At 40.0% G+C, this 16,162-nt stretch overlaps 1 protein-coding gene across 1 annotated transcript in view; it reads left to right on the forward strand.

The window, feature by feature from the left end:
* The first annotated feature begins 5,508 nt into the window (after positions 1–5,508).
* The window catches only part of NT5DC1 (5'-nucleotidase domain containing 1), a 127,879-nt gene continuing 117,225 nt past the window's right edge, over positions 5,509–16,162 (forward strand). The window contains exons 1-5 of the mRNA XM_068184295.1: positions 5,509–5,772; positions 7,710–7,801; positions 9,408–9,479; positions 11,004–11,110; positions 12,728–12,807. Coding sequence (XP_068040396.1) covers positions 5,680–5,772; positions 7,710–7,801; positions 9,408–9,479; positions 11,004–11,110; positions 12,728–12,807 — 444 coding nt within the window. The 5' untranslated portion in view covers positions 5,509–5,679. The remainder of the gene's footprint in view (positions 5,773–7,709; positions 7,802–9,407; positions 9,480–11,003; positions 11,111–12,727; positions 12,808–16,162) is intronic.

A 16,162-nucleotide genomic window follows, 5' to 3' on the forward strand; every position in this document is an offset into this window, starting at 1 on the left:
ATCCTGATTTTCATTTCTATGCTGGTTAGACAGAACGTAGGGAATATAGTACTGAGGTGCCAGATGTAATCAGATGTCCTAATCCCAGCAGGACACTATAAATTTTATGTGTGCAATTCCACTAGAAAGTTGATGTGTCCATATTTTGTACCATATAAAAAGGCCTCTAAACATCCCAATAAACAGTAAAACTTGTGAAGTCACTGGAATTTAATCAAATATTAAATCCTGATCAATACTTAAGTAAATTCACCAAGCTTCTCTACCTAGTAACAAGGCATCCTGTGTGCCACAGAGGGATGCCTTGAAAATTATATAGTATTTTGTTCAACTTTTAAGAGTCTACTAAGGAAATAGTAAGTGCTAGAGATCGTTTTTCAAAGAAAATATATTCTTGACAGATTTCACTGTCTTGCTGAGACAAAGGTTATCCCTAAAATAAATTAGTGTTGATAGACCTATGTCTCCCAAAGTATCACTCTGTAAAAAAGTCATAGCCCTACTTCTGTGTATCCTGAGTTTATTACTGTGATGGTTCCTAAACAAATGTTTCCTTCTTAGAGTCCTAAACTTAAAATCAAGGAACCAAATCCAGCAATCCTGTTTAAATGCACAAAGAATCCCATTGAAACATCATAGGATGCTTCAGGGTGGGGATGCTGGGCTGAGAGGCATTCTTACACCTGTGCACTGAAAAACTACATGGGTTAAAAGCTAAATCAAGTACAAACCTGAGGCTCAACTCTTATCAGGGTGCTAAAATTAAATATATTTAAAAAAAAAAAAAAAACAAACCCCAACACTTTCTGGTTTGACTAATATTACTACGAAAGTATTTACATACATTTTTTTAAAACCAACAGAGAAAAATATAGAAAGTTCTGACCTTACTTCTGCATAAGAAGGTGTTCCTTGTCTAAAATGGAAATGATCTGTATTTGTTCAATTCCTTATTTTCACATATCATTGATACATACTCTTCCATAACAATATGAGGGCCCCTCCCTTTTTTTTTTTTTTTTTTTTTTAACTGGAAAGCCTTATAACCCTTGCCAAAATAGACAAACGGCTACAACTGCATAGCTGGGACAAATTCAACCTACACAGTCTTAGGACAAGAAGTTGAAGGGAAGTGAAATAGAGTAAGGCGCAGATGGCTCCCCGCTAACTCGGAAGGATGCTCCAATGTATTGTGCTGCTGCCCCCTTAAGGACAAAGAAAGCGAGGAGCCGCACTGCTTGTCTTGCTCAGAGGCCTGCAACTTCTGGGGGACAGCTAGGATTTTGACACAGTTCTTTACGTACTTTACACAGTTCTCACAGTGCCTTTACGTACGTTACCACACTCAGTTGTGTCCCGTTTGCTCTCCAGGGCACGTTAGTACGCTCTTGTGCTTTAAAGCTACATGATAGCTTATCATTTAAAGCTACATGGTGTTAGGAGCCTGTTCTGCATGGAAAGCAGGCATGATGCAGCACGATGGAAACCAAAATGTTCCTTTTCTGTGTTTCTAAAAGGCTTTAACACATCAAATCGCCCAGTTCACACGTTTCCTGCAGGTTGCTAAACATCAGGGTGCTGAGGGTGTACAGAAGCTACTGCCCTCTCCTGCTGGCTCCATGAGGGGCTGTGCATCAGGGGTTGAGGGCTGGAGAGGGAATGTCCCTCCAGGCAGCCTTGCAGCCCCAGCCTGAGGGATTCTGGTCTTCAGGTGTGCTGCACCACAAGCAATTCTATCTCTGTACAGAGTGACCAGTTTTTAATTTCCCCTACAAGGACAGGATTTGTGATTTTCCCCAATTTGCCAATTACCATATACCTACAACATAAAAGAAACTATTGTGATGCATAAATTAACCATGGGGCAACCTAAAAGAAATTCAGTTAAGACCTGATAGCCCAACAGTTCAACTTCAGTTATGTGGACATCTCTGAGTGTGTCATGGCACCATCAAACCTGAAGGACAGGGCTGAAAGAGTGCTGTGAACACATTAAGGTATTTCAGTTTTTGCAGAGGATTTTTATTAAAGACTGGTCCTTTCTGAGAAAGGCCCTAGAATGGGATGTCAGTATATTTAAAGAATTCATCTGAAAGGAAGAAACTGAGAGACAAAATACTTTTAAGACAAAAGAAAAAGAAATAAAATGTGGTGTATATGTGCTGAAAGTAGATGGCCAAGACTATTACCAGGTTTGTGCTGCAAATACTGAAGAAAAAAATGTTATTCTCTCATTTATCTTCTCATTCCCCAGAACTGAAAAGCAATTCTCTTCATTAGTATTTTCTCTATTTCTTGTTGTCAAACTTCTGATTTAATCTTCAGCTTCATGTATCTGAAATTTAACTTGCTGAATCCCTCCATGGGTAAATATTGTTCCCTGCACAAAGTGGTTTAAGATAAGTATGATTAGTACTATTGTGTTGTAAATTCTATGATAGCTTATCATTGCTGTCAGTATAATTGTCCAGCATTCACAAAATCTGCATGTTCAAGATAACATTCAGCTAACAATGAATTCAGTGACCAGATGGTTGGACTAGATGATCTTTTTACCCAAACCATCCAATGGCTCTATCAATGAATACATAGTTTTCAATATCTATTCAGATGCTTCAATACTTCAGTGTGTTAAGTTGCTTTTTTGGTGAGTTTTTGTATAAAATGATTTACTGGTATAGCAAGAAAATGCCATAACCTAAACACAATTTTGGAAACTACCTGAATCTTTTTCAGGGGGAAAAAAAAAGTAACTGGAATAAGATAGCTATACTGATATAATCTTCAAGGCAGACAAACTTTATGTGAGAACAGCATGAAACACTAACTGTGGGTGACCTTTTGAACCTTCTGAAGTCAATCAAAATTGTGGCCATCAACTTCAGTGGGACAGGAATTTGCTCTGTGTTTTCTGAAGTGAGCAGCTTTAGGAAGGTAAATTGTGTTGTGCTACAAGTTCTCAGCTGCTGCATCATCTGGATAGTTATTATCCCTGTTGTGTGTGAGGTCCTGGATGTACCTTTTTTGGATGCTCAAGTTTCACACATGTCAATTTTTTTTAAAATGTGCTTATGCATATATGTATTTCTTTAACATATGTCTGAAACATATGTATGTATCATTATTTATACATAATTTACGGCATGTATACATATATAATGTATGGAGTATATATTATATGGTATGCATATATATATATATATATATATATATATATATATATATACATACACAGAGCAGCATTAGAAAGTATATTAATGTCTGTGGAAGATTCTGAAAACCCTAGAGAGAAGCTGCTGTACAACGGGCTTTGGTAAAATTATGTGTAATCTATTTTTATCTTGCTGTGACATCTTAAATGCTCATCCTGCCCTACTACTAGCATTTTTGAATTTTATTCCTAGTTTCTATATATTTTCCTGTCTAGTTAATTTCCTAATCTGATACTGAACTTCTCAGTGGAATTTTTAAATGCATATGAGAGGTCATGCTAGTAAATTTCTCTCATCTGTGTCAACCTGAACACAGCAAACTGAATCTTAATATATAAGTACATTGTAGCTCTTAATATATAAGAAAATTGTATCTATTTACTATTTGAATGTATTTTCAAAAGTGTTTTTCTCTGTAATACCAAAGTATCATTGAGTGATCCTGCAAAAATCAAATCATAATTTGATATAATCAAAATTTCTGGTGCACAATACTATGGTTATAAACTCCAACTTATCCACCTACAAAGCACAGAACTTACAGCTGTGCAAAGGCAGACAAAACTGGAAAAGATTACTTGTAGTCAATATTTTTTAACAACTGCTCTCAATTCAATTACCTTTTATATTATTCTATTTATAGCCATACAAGAATTTAAAAAGAAAATATATGTATTTACAATATATTACAATATATGTATTTACAATATATGTGTTTACAATAGAATTTTTAATGTTTTGTGAATCAAAACAAAGTTTTGATGCCATCATTGGTCTACTGAGAGAAAAGAATTGAAGAATAAGGAGGTCCTTCCAACAAGGCTGTCAAGCCCAGTTGTTTTAGCGTTCTGAGTCTAGCCTTAGCTATATTCAAGTTCAACCACTGAGAACAAGACTACCTCAATGCAACTCTCATCTGCTTGCTTTTCTCCAAATACAGTACTTTCTTTCAGACAGCACTTTTTTTTCTAATTGCACTACAGCATTATTTATTCAACAGGTACCTATCAAAAGCTCATTTGTTTATGTATTCTGGACATAGACTGTACTGTTCTTATTTTATTTTTTTTTAATTACCAAAACTGTCAATAAATTAAAAGGTAGCTATGGAATTACCTATGGAATTCTGGTTCCAACCCTCCTGCCATGAACAGGAGCACCTTCCACTAGACCAGGCTGCTTGGGGCCCCATCCAGCCTAACCTTCAACTATTCATGGGATGAGGCATCCACAACTTCCTTGGGCAACCTGTTCCAGTGCCCGACCATCCTTATAGGAAAGAATTTCTTCCCTACATCTAATCCAAACATACCCTCAGTTTAAAGCCCTTGTCCTATCACTACACGCCTTCGTAGAAAATCCCTTTCCAGCTTTCGTGTAGATTCCTTTAGGTACTGGAAGGCTGCTGTCATGTCTCTCTGAAGCCTTTTCTTCTCCAGGCTGAACAACTCCAGCTCTCTCAGCCTGTCTTCATAAGAAAGGTGCTCCAGTCCTCTGATTATCTTCATAACCCTCCTCAGGACTCACAGGTGCACATCTTTTTTATGTTGGGGGCCCCAGAGCTGGACATAACAGGAGCGCAGTAGATGGGCAGAATCCCCTCTCTCGTCCTGCTCCCCACATTTCTTTTGGTGCATCCCAGGACACAGCTGGCATTCTGGGCTGCAAGTGCACATTGCTGGGTCATGTTGAGCTTCTCCTCTGCCAATACCCCCCAGGTCTTTCTACTCAAGGTTGCTCTCCTTCCATTCACTGCCCAGCCTGCACTTGTGCTTGGGATTGTCCTGACCCAGGTACAGGACCTTGCTCTTGGCCTTGCTGAACTTCAGGAGTTTCACACAGTCCCACCTCTCAAGCCTGTCAAGGTCCCTCTGGATGACATCCCTTCCCTTCTCTTCTCTTCAGCAAGTCGACTGCATCACACAGCTTGGTGTCATCGCAAGTGCTGTTTGCGCTTACGAATTAGTAAGTAGAGCTTTCCTACTTACATATGCTAACTGTCCCCTGCAGGGCCTTTGCGGTGTGGCACCGGCTGTCCTATCACTAACCAAGGCTGACTCCTGTTCTCCGCCTGCTCCCTGCTCACCAGGTCCCAGCACACACCCCCCGAAGGCTCGCGTTCGCGGTCTGCCAGACGAGCGGGAACCCTCCGTTCCCACGCCTGCTCCCAAGCGCACAAAGCCGCGGCGGGAAGCATGTTTTTCGAATTCGAGCGCTTGGACACGCCTCCGGCCATCCTCCCTGCGCCCGCCCCTCCATCCCCGGGCTCGCCAAGGGGCTGTGCCGCAGGTGCGGGCGGCCCCGCCGGGGCGGGGCGGGGCGGGGCGGAGCGGGCCGAGGGTGGCCCGCGGGCCCCGCTCCGCTCTGCCCGGCTCGGCTCCGCAGGAAGCGCCGCCCGCGCTCCTTACTCCTCCCGCCTCTTTCTCCTCCTCGTCCTCCGCCCGCCCGCGGCGGCGGCGGTTCGACGATGCAGCAGCACTTTTCCCTGGCTGAGTGCGACGTGGTGGGCTTCGACCTGGACCACACGCTCTGCCGGTACCACCTCCCGCAGAGCGCACGGGTGAGTGCGGGCGGCGCGGCGCGGCGCGGCCGAGGGGAGCCGCGGGAGGGGCCCCGCTCCGCCCCGCTCCCGCCGCATGCCCCGCCGAAGGCAAAGCGCCGCGTCCCGGGGCGCGGGGCCGGGACCCCGCCGGCGGGGGCAGCGAGCCCGGGGCCGGCTGTGTCAGACGTCCACGGAAGATAAGAGAATCGCAAGTGCATGTCTCGCCGGGCGCTTCCTCAGCAGGCCTCTCTACCCGAGCGGAGGGGACAGCCATGTCTCCTTCCTTGAAAATGGTTCATCTTTCCTGGCCGTAGCGGCCCTGAGGAAAAGGTAGAGCCCGCCCGCTAAATCCAGAGATGCTGCAGAGCGAGGAGCCCGCAGCACTTTGGACAGGAGACCTTTGCGAACTTTCTGGTGCTTACAATAAAACGCCGAGTTTAGAGGCACCCGGCACCTCTGACTTAGCCCTGTGGTCCCTTTCTGAGAAAGTGCTGCCTGTGCTGTGCGGTCCCGCCCTTGTCACTTTCGTTTTTAAACTCCCTGGTAATCTTCCATTGACTCGTCCTTCTCTGTTGATGTCAGGACTGCGTTCTGGAGCTATCTTGTGTCGCGGATGCTCATGGTGTCTCACTCTCCCCCTTTCGTTGCCTCCATTCACTTACAGTGCATTTTGCACTGCACAGGACTCCCACGTTAATTGCAAGATAATTTCAGAATTTGGTATGGAAACAAATGTTTATGAGCTGTCTCATTTATTAATAGACATCCTGTGCTGAAAAAGTGTATTGCTTCCCTTAGCTCTGTGTGAACTTAAGTGGAGAGGCATCTAGCTTACCAAGGAGGACTCAACAGTAACAAAAAAAATTTATGAGCTCTTAAATTTCAAGGTGGCAACTGTGTAACACTAGGTTTACCTTCCGTATTCTTGCCATACGCAAGCCCGTTCTTGCTGATAAAAATTCTGTCTGATGAAGGCAAACACTAGACAATTCCTAACTATAGGAGTTTTTTTTAAAAAATGCTAACCAACCAATGAACAAAGTGGAGAAAAAAATCCCAAAACTTACTAAACTTGGTGCATTCTTCATCTTCTCACAGCAGACAGAGGCGGACTGACACATGCCCGTTGCATGCCTCCTTATCTCTTGGAAATAAGAAATACTTTAAAAGGCTGACAGGCCCAGCTGAGGATGTAGTTCTTAGTATGTCAGCACTGGCTTTCATAATTTGTTTTTCTCAGACGTTATTCATACTAATTCCAACAGCATCTGTTCTAATTAAAGAAAAAAGGCGAGGGAACAACTTTAATGAAAGAACCACGAGAAAAAAGGGAAGCAATTACTATTTTTGTATAGTCTTTAAGGACACGGCAGCATCTTCCATAGAGCTTCTTGTAAAACTTTACCAGCACAGTACATTAATAAATTGCTGAGTATCATGCTAGGCCATTTGAACTTAGAAATAATAACTGTTTATTCGTTAGTTGCCTATTTTCTTCAGAATAAATTTCTTCAAATACTTTTAAAATGCCCTTAAGGATAAATGTTTACTGGTTTAGAAGCTGCTTGTTGAATCTCAGTAACCACAACATTTAAAATTGGAAAAAAAAAAAAAAAGAATAAAGCAAAAAGGATGATTGGGGAGGGGGAAATAGTGACCAACCCTTAAGTACTTACCATCTTGATTTCCCAACAGTCTTGAAGCACAAGGACTGTAAAGTAGAATGTTGTAATCTGGGTTGGGGTGAGCACATTGCACCATAACTCTTGTATGTGTTCCAGTCATGAGAGAAATAGCCTCAGGCACTATTTCCCAGTGGAGGCAGTGTTACAGAGCCCCTAGCTCCATGGTTCGATTTTGCTTTGGAGGTGTTAATACTTGCCACTTCTCAAGGAAGAGGTGTCTTTGATCTCATTTAATGGATATAATGAATGCAATGTTTTTTTCATTTGTAGCTAATATATGATAGTTTTGCCCAGTATCTGGTAACAGAGAAGGGATATGATGAAGACTTGCTGACTCTAGCTCCAGACAGCTTAGACTTCTGGTGAGTACATTGAAAATAATGTCATTCCTTCATACTGTAACTTTTATACAAAGCTCAGAAACCAGCTTCATTTATTAGGCAGTTGATGTTATGATTATCAGGCCCAATGGATAAATCCAAAATTACAATTTCAAACACTTGTTCTAAAAAGTACTTGTCATGAAATATGACTAACATGGTATTTTGAAGAGAGAACTGAGCACCCAAGCTTTCTTTGTCTGTGCTTCCAGATGTCTGGACACAAGCCTTTTAGTCTCACTCTCTTATTTTATGTATCATCTTTGTCTTCTACATTCTATTCAACAGTACCCATCAGATTTCAGTCATTTTTATCTCAACAGAAGTTTTTTTGTTTGTGTAAAGCAGATTACTCCCAATAGCCTTCTGAGAAGCCACAGAAAGGTGACATGCCTGGAGGTAGCATATCAGGCACAAAGCTGTGATGAAAAAGACTGAAACCCAAGTTCCTGCTCTGAACTCAGTGGTCTCTGAGCAGGAACTTAACTTGAATCTTGATCTTTTAACTTTACAAGGTTATTATCTAGGCCATGGGGGTGGAGACTTGAAGGCCAAATAATCATTAGATATAGATACACATGGATTTTTTTAAAGTAATGTATGTATTCTTGTGTAATGTTTTTTTACAATTCATTATTTGACTAGACAGTTTCCAGTGAGAGTGATTTCAACTTCCATGAGACAAGCAATGTATCTATTTATCATATTTTGAGGCTATGATGCAAGAAAACCTTTTTTTCAGCTCTAGATATCTTGGGTTTGGTCTCTTATTGAAGCAGGAGGTTCATTAACATGGACCTGCAAGTCCACCATCCTGGTAATAAGTGTGTCATTGCTTCTTGCCCAGGAGTCATTCATGAAAGTTTGGCATCTGCTTGCTGCCTTCATATATATTCTTTCTTTTGGGTGCCTCATAGAGGATGAAGGTGTCAGTGCTTCCTCAGTCTCGTTTATTCATTTGTATTCTAACCACTGAACTCTGAATTAATTTTTCAAAGAACCTAAGCAAATCTGGAAGATAAAGATTTATTAGGGAGAATTAGAAATTCTTGCCAAGTGTCTCCAACACTGTCAACTCTTCCCCTTGTTTGTGCTGGCTAACATGGTAATGCTTCTGCTTCATGTGTTCTTAGATTATCGAGTTGCATCATTTAGAGCAATGTTCTACCCCTCTTTTCTGTAATAACTGGTGTAATCAGTCAAGTAATAACTAGAGGAGTTGCCACAAAAAAAAAAGTCTTTAATAGAAGTGACTTAAATAGCACATTTCTTAGTTTTATATGTTTGGACTTTAAACTTCCAACCAATCTATACAACAGTCTCTAAATTTACTGGACGTGGAACTGGGTTTATTTAGTAGGATTTTGCTATGTAAGGAAAATCTAGTCCTAATTGTAATAATATGCACTTTCATATAGAGAGGATTATTCAAGCATGGAAGTATTTGAAGGGTTGTGACTTGTTTGGTTTTCTGTAGCATCTTAGCTACAGAAGCACCGTAGCATCTGTAACTGCATATCACTGATAGATAAGAAGACAGTCCTCTGAAAGCATTAATTTTTTGTTTCTTCCTTAAATTTATTCTTAGTTGCAAAGGCTTGGTGTTGGACATTGAAGAAGGAAACTTCCTGAAACTTGCAGAAGATGGAACAGTTTTAAGGTAATATTGACAATAAGTCTATATTGTTAAATATAAGTTGTATTGTTAAATACACTAACATTTTATCTCCTTCCTAAATGCCATCTCTCAATTTTATAAATATTTAAAAGACTTATTTCAGCATGCATTCATTTATTTGATATAGAGGTTTAAATACTCTGATATTGTGGTGCTTAGTTTCTCTTAATGTTACATATGGAATCTTTTGGTAATGTTTTAATGTTAGCTGGCAGTAAATAATATCTAATTTTTAATAAAATCTGAGACTCTGAGGACACATTGATCTTGAAAGTGAATTCATTTTTTTGGTGGCTACCAATGTACTCTTTGTCCAGTTCTGCTAAAATCCTGGGTAAGGTTTTTCTTTGGATTGTGAGTAACCTGGCTTGGGGGGCAGTACTAATGACTAATACTAATGACTGGAATGTCTATTTTCTTTGTGCCATAGACATTCAAAATTCTGCAAGTTTACAACTTATAATTTAAACAGCCTGAGATAAATTAACCACAGAAATTGATACATTCACTTTCAGAATTCTGGGGGATTTCCTCTTAAAAGCTATTTTGCTTTCAGTCGTCACTTTCAGTAGATCCTTGGTTCTTCTTTCTTTCCTTCCTTTTGTTTTTTTTAATATAGAAGACTGCTATTTGGAATCAAAAATCTGAAAAGTAAATGTATCTAAAATATATCAATCCTAGTCCTATTTCTCCCTAATTTTGTTAAAGATTGAAAAGCTGTGTAGTTCAGAATGCAAGACAGACTGTATTTTTTTTTCTGTTCCCTCCCTGAAGGAGCTTGAAGATGCTAAGGAAAGTCAGATCTCATTAAAAGAAGAAAGAAATGCTTTTGAGTCATTGCTGTGTATCCTAAAATTCATTTAATAGCATGAATTTTGGAGTACTAAATGCAGAATTCAAGATAACAGGGTATATACCTCATTAAAGGGAAGCATGGTACAGGGTTACCTCTCTTGGCATTGCCTACATTTTCTTCAAAATGGGACCCAAATTCATGGTCTGAGTAGTTAATTTTTAATGCCTAAAAAGGCTTGTGTGTACTTATGTATTAAAAAGCTTATTGCAGGGCTCAAACTAGCACTTTTCCATAGTTCTGCCCTGCATTCTGTGATGTTACCAGGCTTCAGAATGATGTATAGGCTTTCTGCACTGTGCTTTATTGTGCAGTGTATATTGATAGCTCAAGTATAGCGTGTGTCCTGACACAATTGAAAACATTCGAGCAGTACAGAGTGATTGTGTTAGCAGGTGAGGCACAGTAGCTGTGCCCCCAGCCACCCAGACCTTTGTGTAGTAAGGCCTTTATCGAGAACTGAATGTATATGATAAAAGCTTAGTAGGTCCTGGGAAACTTCTAAGCTATAAAGAGAGTCAGTTTTGATCAGCTGGCATGCACTGTAATTCAGCTGCAGTGTGTTACTTTGCACGAGTAGTAGTTTGGATGTTTTCAACTCTTTTCTGTTTTGTTTTGGTTTTTTTTAATAAACAACTTAATGCATCAAATAGGGCAAGCCATGGTACAAAGAGCATGACAGTCGAAGAGGTCCTGGAGATATACGGAAGGAAGGAGTGGAAGCATTTTAATACAGTCAGTGGAATGGTTTCACGCACAGGTAGCTATACTTTAGCAAATCCTCTTCTTTGAAATTGCTCTCCTCCCTTCAATGCCTCGTGCTGTTAGTTCTTAACACAGACTTGTAAAAAATACTTGAACTGGGAATTGCTGGAACAGGTAAATGTATTGGGGAAGACTTTGTTTTTATATTTTTTTAACTTCTAGTACTAGAAATCATCTTAAATTTATTTCATGGTATATATTTTATGGTTAGAGAAATGAGCTGACATTATAAGCATTTTTTGGTTATAGTCTGTCTCGTGATGAAGTAGACTGATACAACCAGTATCATGATTTAACCCAAGCCAACAGCTGAGGACCATACAGCTGCTCATTCACTCCCGCCCTACCCAGGCCCAGTAGGCAGGAGAATCAGAAAGAATGGTAAATCTCATGTGTTGAGAACAATTTTTAATTGAAATGAAATGTTATAATAATAAATATGCTAATAATAGTACTAATAATTATTGTAATGATAAGGAGACAGAACCTCGGAACCCAAGAGGAACAAGTGATGTACAATACAATTGCTCAATACCTGCTGACTGATATCCTGTCTCATTTAGGACAAATCTTAAATTTTTCTTAATTGTTGAGTTGTTGCCACCAGTCCTGTTACTGGAGGCCTAGGTGCAGGTGCAAAGAACAAAGCAAGTCTAGAAACAAAACTTCTCCCCTTGCATTTGAAGTTCCTGTGTTTAAGATAGGAGCCACTTTGAGGGAGCTGTGGCTAGGTCGCATTCTTGCTCTGTGTTTCCTCTCTGTTTTAGTTTGATCTTGGCAGTTGAGAGTAACACACAGGAAGTGATCACTTAAGGTGTATTTTGTTATGTAATGGAGATATTTTCCTTGCGATTTTGCTGACTGCAAATGTAATGCTTATTCTAAACTGCAGGTAATGTTTTGCAAAATGGAGGAAGAGAGAGGTTTCCTTTGGTCATTTAGGAAATGTGCTTTTCTTTTTAACTGAAACATGCACTTGGTCTCTGTTGTGAATGTTAATCCCCATTTTGCTGACTTGAATATACCTGAGAGACCACACAGAAAAGATTATGAAAAAAAAATAATCGCTTGTTAAGTCATTTCACTTCTTGAAGAGAGTTTGTTGAGCATGACCATAGTCTGGGGGGACATTTGCACCCTCCTGATACAGTTCTGTTTTGAGGACTGATGTAATAATGTGAGCATGCTTCCCCTTGGGCCAAGGCACTTGTCCGCAGCATGTGTGTGCAAAGGACATGAGTGTGTCAGACCTGTCCAAATGTCTCTGAACTTCTTAAACACTTTTCTTGTGTTTTCACTGCTAGGGAGATAGATATTTTGGAAGACTTGAAAGATACTGTCCTGAATTAAAACTCATGGTTCTCCCCCTTTTCTTTATTATTGAGTGTCTTATTGAAATCTTACTGCCTTCATATAGATAAACAACTTTTAGTTGCCAGTTATGACAATCAGAAGTTAGCCTTTCTTAATGAACATTGGGAAACTGATAATGCTTATTACCAGTAAAATCCAAATAGGAGCTTATATTATTATTTAAATGTAATTTTTATTTGTGATTACAGTATACAATACAGGGGTGTTTAAAGTATATTTCTAAATATTTTTTTTTCAGCTAAATACTATTTGTATGATAATTATTTTGACCTGCCAGGAGCTCTCTTGTGTGCAAGGGTTGTGGACAGCTTAGATCAGGTAAGAACTGGATTGTTTGAAAATTATGTATTGCATTATCTTTTTCTTCCACAGCCACATCTCTTGCATGCATTATTAAACGCATACAAATTGGGTATTGAACAGCATCAAGGTCTTTTTCTCATTTGGACTATTCCGTGTTGGACTTACGGTATTAAAGTTGTCTCTGAAGATAATTGTTAGCTACATGGCATGTTCAAAATAAAAGTTCTTCCACCAGAGGGCACAAATAACTAGGATACTAATGGAAATACGTAGTTTCCTCAAGTTTACCCTGGGGTATGCACAATGTAGTTCTTAAAGTCTCCTTTAATTATGCTTGATTGTGCTTGAAATAAATATAGTATAAGTTTCCTGAATTACACAATTTGCTAATTTGCAAGTTGTTAAAGAGTGAATGAACCTTCATTTCATCCTTTTTTAAGATTGATTTTTGTCCTAAATACATTGATCTGTGTAACATATAAATACACCTCTGGCATAGTATCTTTTAATTTTTTTTCCTCTGCTAAACAGTAAATTAAATTCTTAAGATGGAAAATACAACTGCTTGAACCTTTTTTAGTGCTTTTTAGTTAGACAGAATGTCCTAAATTCCACTTTTGAAATTTAGTGATAATTGTTTTGTTGTGTAAAAGGTTTAACTTGCATGCAGCTAGAGGTAGGATAGGGCTCTTCTCGTAGAGTAACTGTGTTGGTGTCAAAAGAGTACTGAGGTATTCTTCTGGCCAGAGGTACCAAAGTGCTGCAGGCCTGAAAATTGTCAATTCTTAACCTTGTCTGCAGAGTGAAAATCCAAGCTGTGAGATGAGTGTCTGGGGTCTTATTGGATATTCGGTGGCTTGCTGCTTTAGCCTTCACTCCAAAATAGCATGCTGAGTAGATTGCTGCCTAAGTCCAAGTGCTGCATGAAGAGTTAGCTAAAACTAGCTTATCAGGGAAGCATGGAGGACAGGTGCTCCGTAAGACTCTTAATTTTCTGCCTGATTAATCTCCTTCCCCTAAGCTGTTCACAGCTTAGAAACCTGTTGCAGTTGTGACACCTGTATTGTGTTTACTTTATATTTAATTTAGACTCAGCACAAATCACCTACTTATTAAGACAGAAAGCATGTGTGTAGTAAGCTTTCACATCCAGTTACTAGTTCACAGGCTGGAGCACTGCCCTGGGATCAGTGTTGTATTCAGCCAGAGGGAATTAAACCTGTGCCGTTTCTCCGGAGAGCTACGAGAAGTGGGTCATGCAAGCTCTTTATCTCCTGGCAGTTCTCAAGTATTTTATTGGATGTCAGCCCTGTTTCAACAGGAGGGCTACAGTAATTCCCTGGATGGTTAGCATCAGCCACTTGAGAAAGATGAAAGGCAGGAGATGGTCAGCCTCTCCAGCCCAGAACTCATGCCTGTAAAATGCTGCATCCTAAGGATTAGAAACCATCACATTTTCTTCTTCTACATTTCTAAAAGAAAGTAGAGCTTTCTGTGTCCTGTCCTGTGTGCCTGTTTACAAAGTGCTATTTTCTTACCATTTCAAGACAACATTATAGATTCAGGAAAGCTTCTACTGGAAGCAGATGCAAGAATTGCTGTGTTTGGGTTCAAAATGGGTTTGGACATGAGTTGGATGCTGGACTGCCCTGCACTGTTAAAAATGTATCTGTTTCTGCTGTGTCCAGAGCCAGAACTTAGATATTTTCAGACAAAGCATGGGAGCTTCTTAGCATTTTTGGTCTTCACACTGATGAGCTAAACAAAACAATGCTTTGTCTTGGTTGTTCAACTAATAAAATTACATTTTGTAATCACACCAAAATCATGGTGGACTGGATGGCCATGCATACAGTTTTCTCTCTGCTTTTTGGGATTGGTCAGTTTTCGTTTATGTCTTGTATGCAATGACTGAAGTTCTGCAAGAAATTAGTTTAAGTTATTTTAATCTCCTCTGAGTTCAAATGTTTTGAAAGAAGTATACTCAGTTTTAAACTAGTATCCATCTGTCCTCAAAACAGCACTCTGAGGATCTTTTGGTACAGTTCACTGATTTTTTTTCTAAGAGAAACAAGCAAAAAAACTGCAAAATTCCAATCTAAGGGCTAAGTCAGCCACATGGAGTGTTAGGGGAGAAGACAGTTAAATCTGTCTGTCTCGAGAAGAGTGCTAGCTTAGGCTACTTGCATTGCCACTAGACAGATGGTCCCCAGTATCTTCTGTACATAGCTTTGAATAATCACCCTTGGTTAACATCTTTGGCTAGTTGAAGCTGACATATGAAATCTTTTCTCTTTATTAGCTCTTTTATGTATTTCTGTGGCAGTTTGCTATAGGAATGGATTAAAAAAAACTTCTGAAAGCCATAGCACCATGTCTTTCCTGCTCTTAACCTGTAGAGCTGATGGATGATAAGCAAACTATGCTTGTCAGATATGCACAAAAGACCTTGTTTGTGTGACTTGCTGCTTATGAAAGTAAAGGCAGACTGTTTTCTGGAAGCCTCCATGGCAGGTTTGGCCTGAAATAGCAGTTTACTTCAGTATATATAAGCTACATGTTTTTGGTTTTTGTTTGGCACTGATAAGTGGATCACTGATGTGGAGTTTTTGTCAGTTTCTGAATGTTTCCCTCTCTACAAAACACTTTATGCTTAAAAAATGGCTCATTATTCAGGTATCAGTGTAGGTATCAATACACAGAGGGCCCTGAAAATGCTAACAGTTGCCTTGAAATTTATCCTGATGTGGAAGGTCTGTAACAGCATTACAGAAATACTTTCCACGACACATAAACTCAAAGACTATACCACCTGTTTTACTGCTGCCAAAATAGTGTGTAACTGAGCACCTCTTCCGGCATCTGTAGCTAATCCTCTGCTCTGTAATACTGGCTAGCTGTGTAATTGCATCTGTTTCATTCATCACTACTAAAATTTGTGGTGTTTGAGAGTGCTGTGGGGCTCAGCTGGTTGAGGTTTTCCTCTCCCACGTGAGAGGCTGAAGGGAAAGCTGAGGTCAACTGGAGCTCTGCTGTGCCTGGGAAGCTTTCTAGGAATGGTGAGAGACTGTTCACAGCCGTGGATCACCTCCCCCTGCCAGAACTTTGGTTTGGCAGTCTTCAGAGCACAATGCCGTGAAGTGCTGCTCAGCCAGGCTTCTGGATGAGTATTTTATACCATGTTTAGGATAGGGTTCTTGGCAGAAGGGCATTTCCTCTAAATCATAGTGAAGGGATTTGCCAGTTCTTAAGGTGGAAGTGGTATGAATGCCAGGCTGGGGATAATGTCAACATGCTAATTAAGTTCAGTATCTGCAGCCCTAGGCACTTCTTTTTCCCAAATGTCAGTGGGATGGGATGCTCGTTCTGC

This window comes from Anomalospiza imberbis, chromosome 3 (assembly GCF_031753505.1).
Source record: "Anomalospiza imberbis isolate Cuckoo-Finch-1a 21T00152 chromosome 3, ASM3175350v1, whole genome shotgun sequence".
Taxonomy (NCBI): Eukaryota; Metazoa; Chordata; class Aves; order Passeriformes; family Viduidae; genus Anomalospiza; species Anomalospiza imberbis.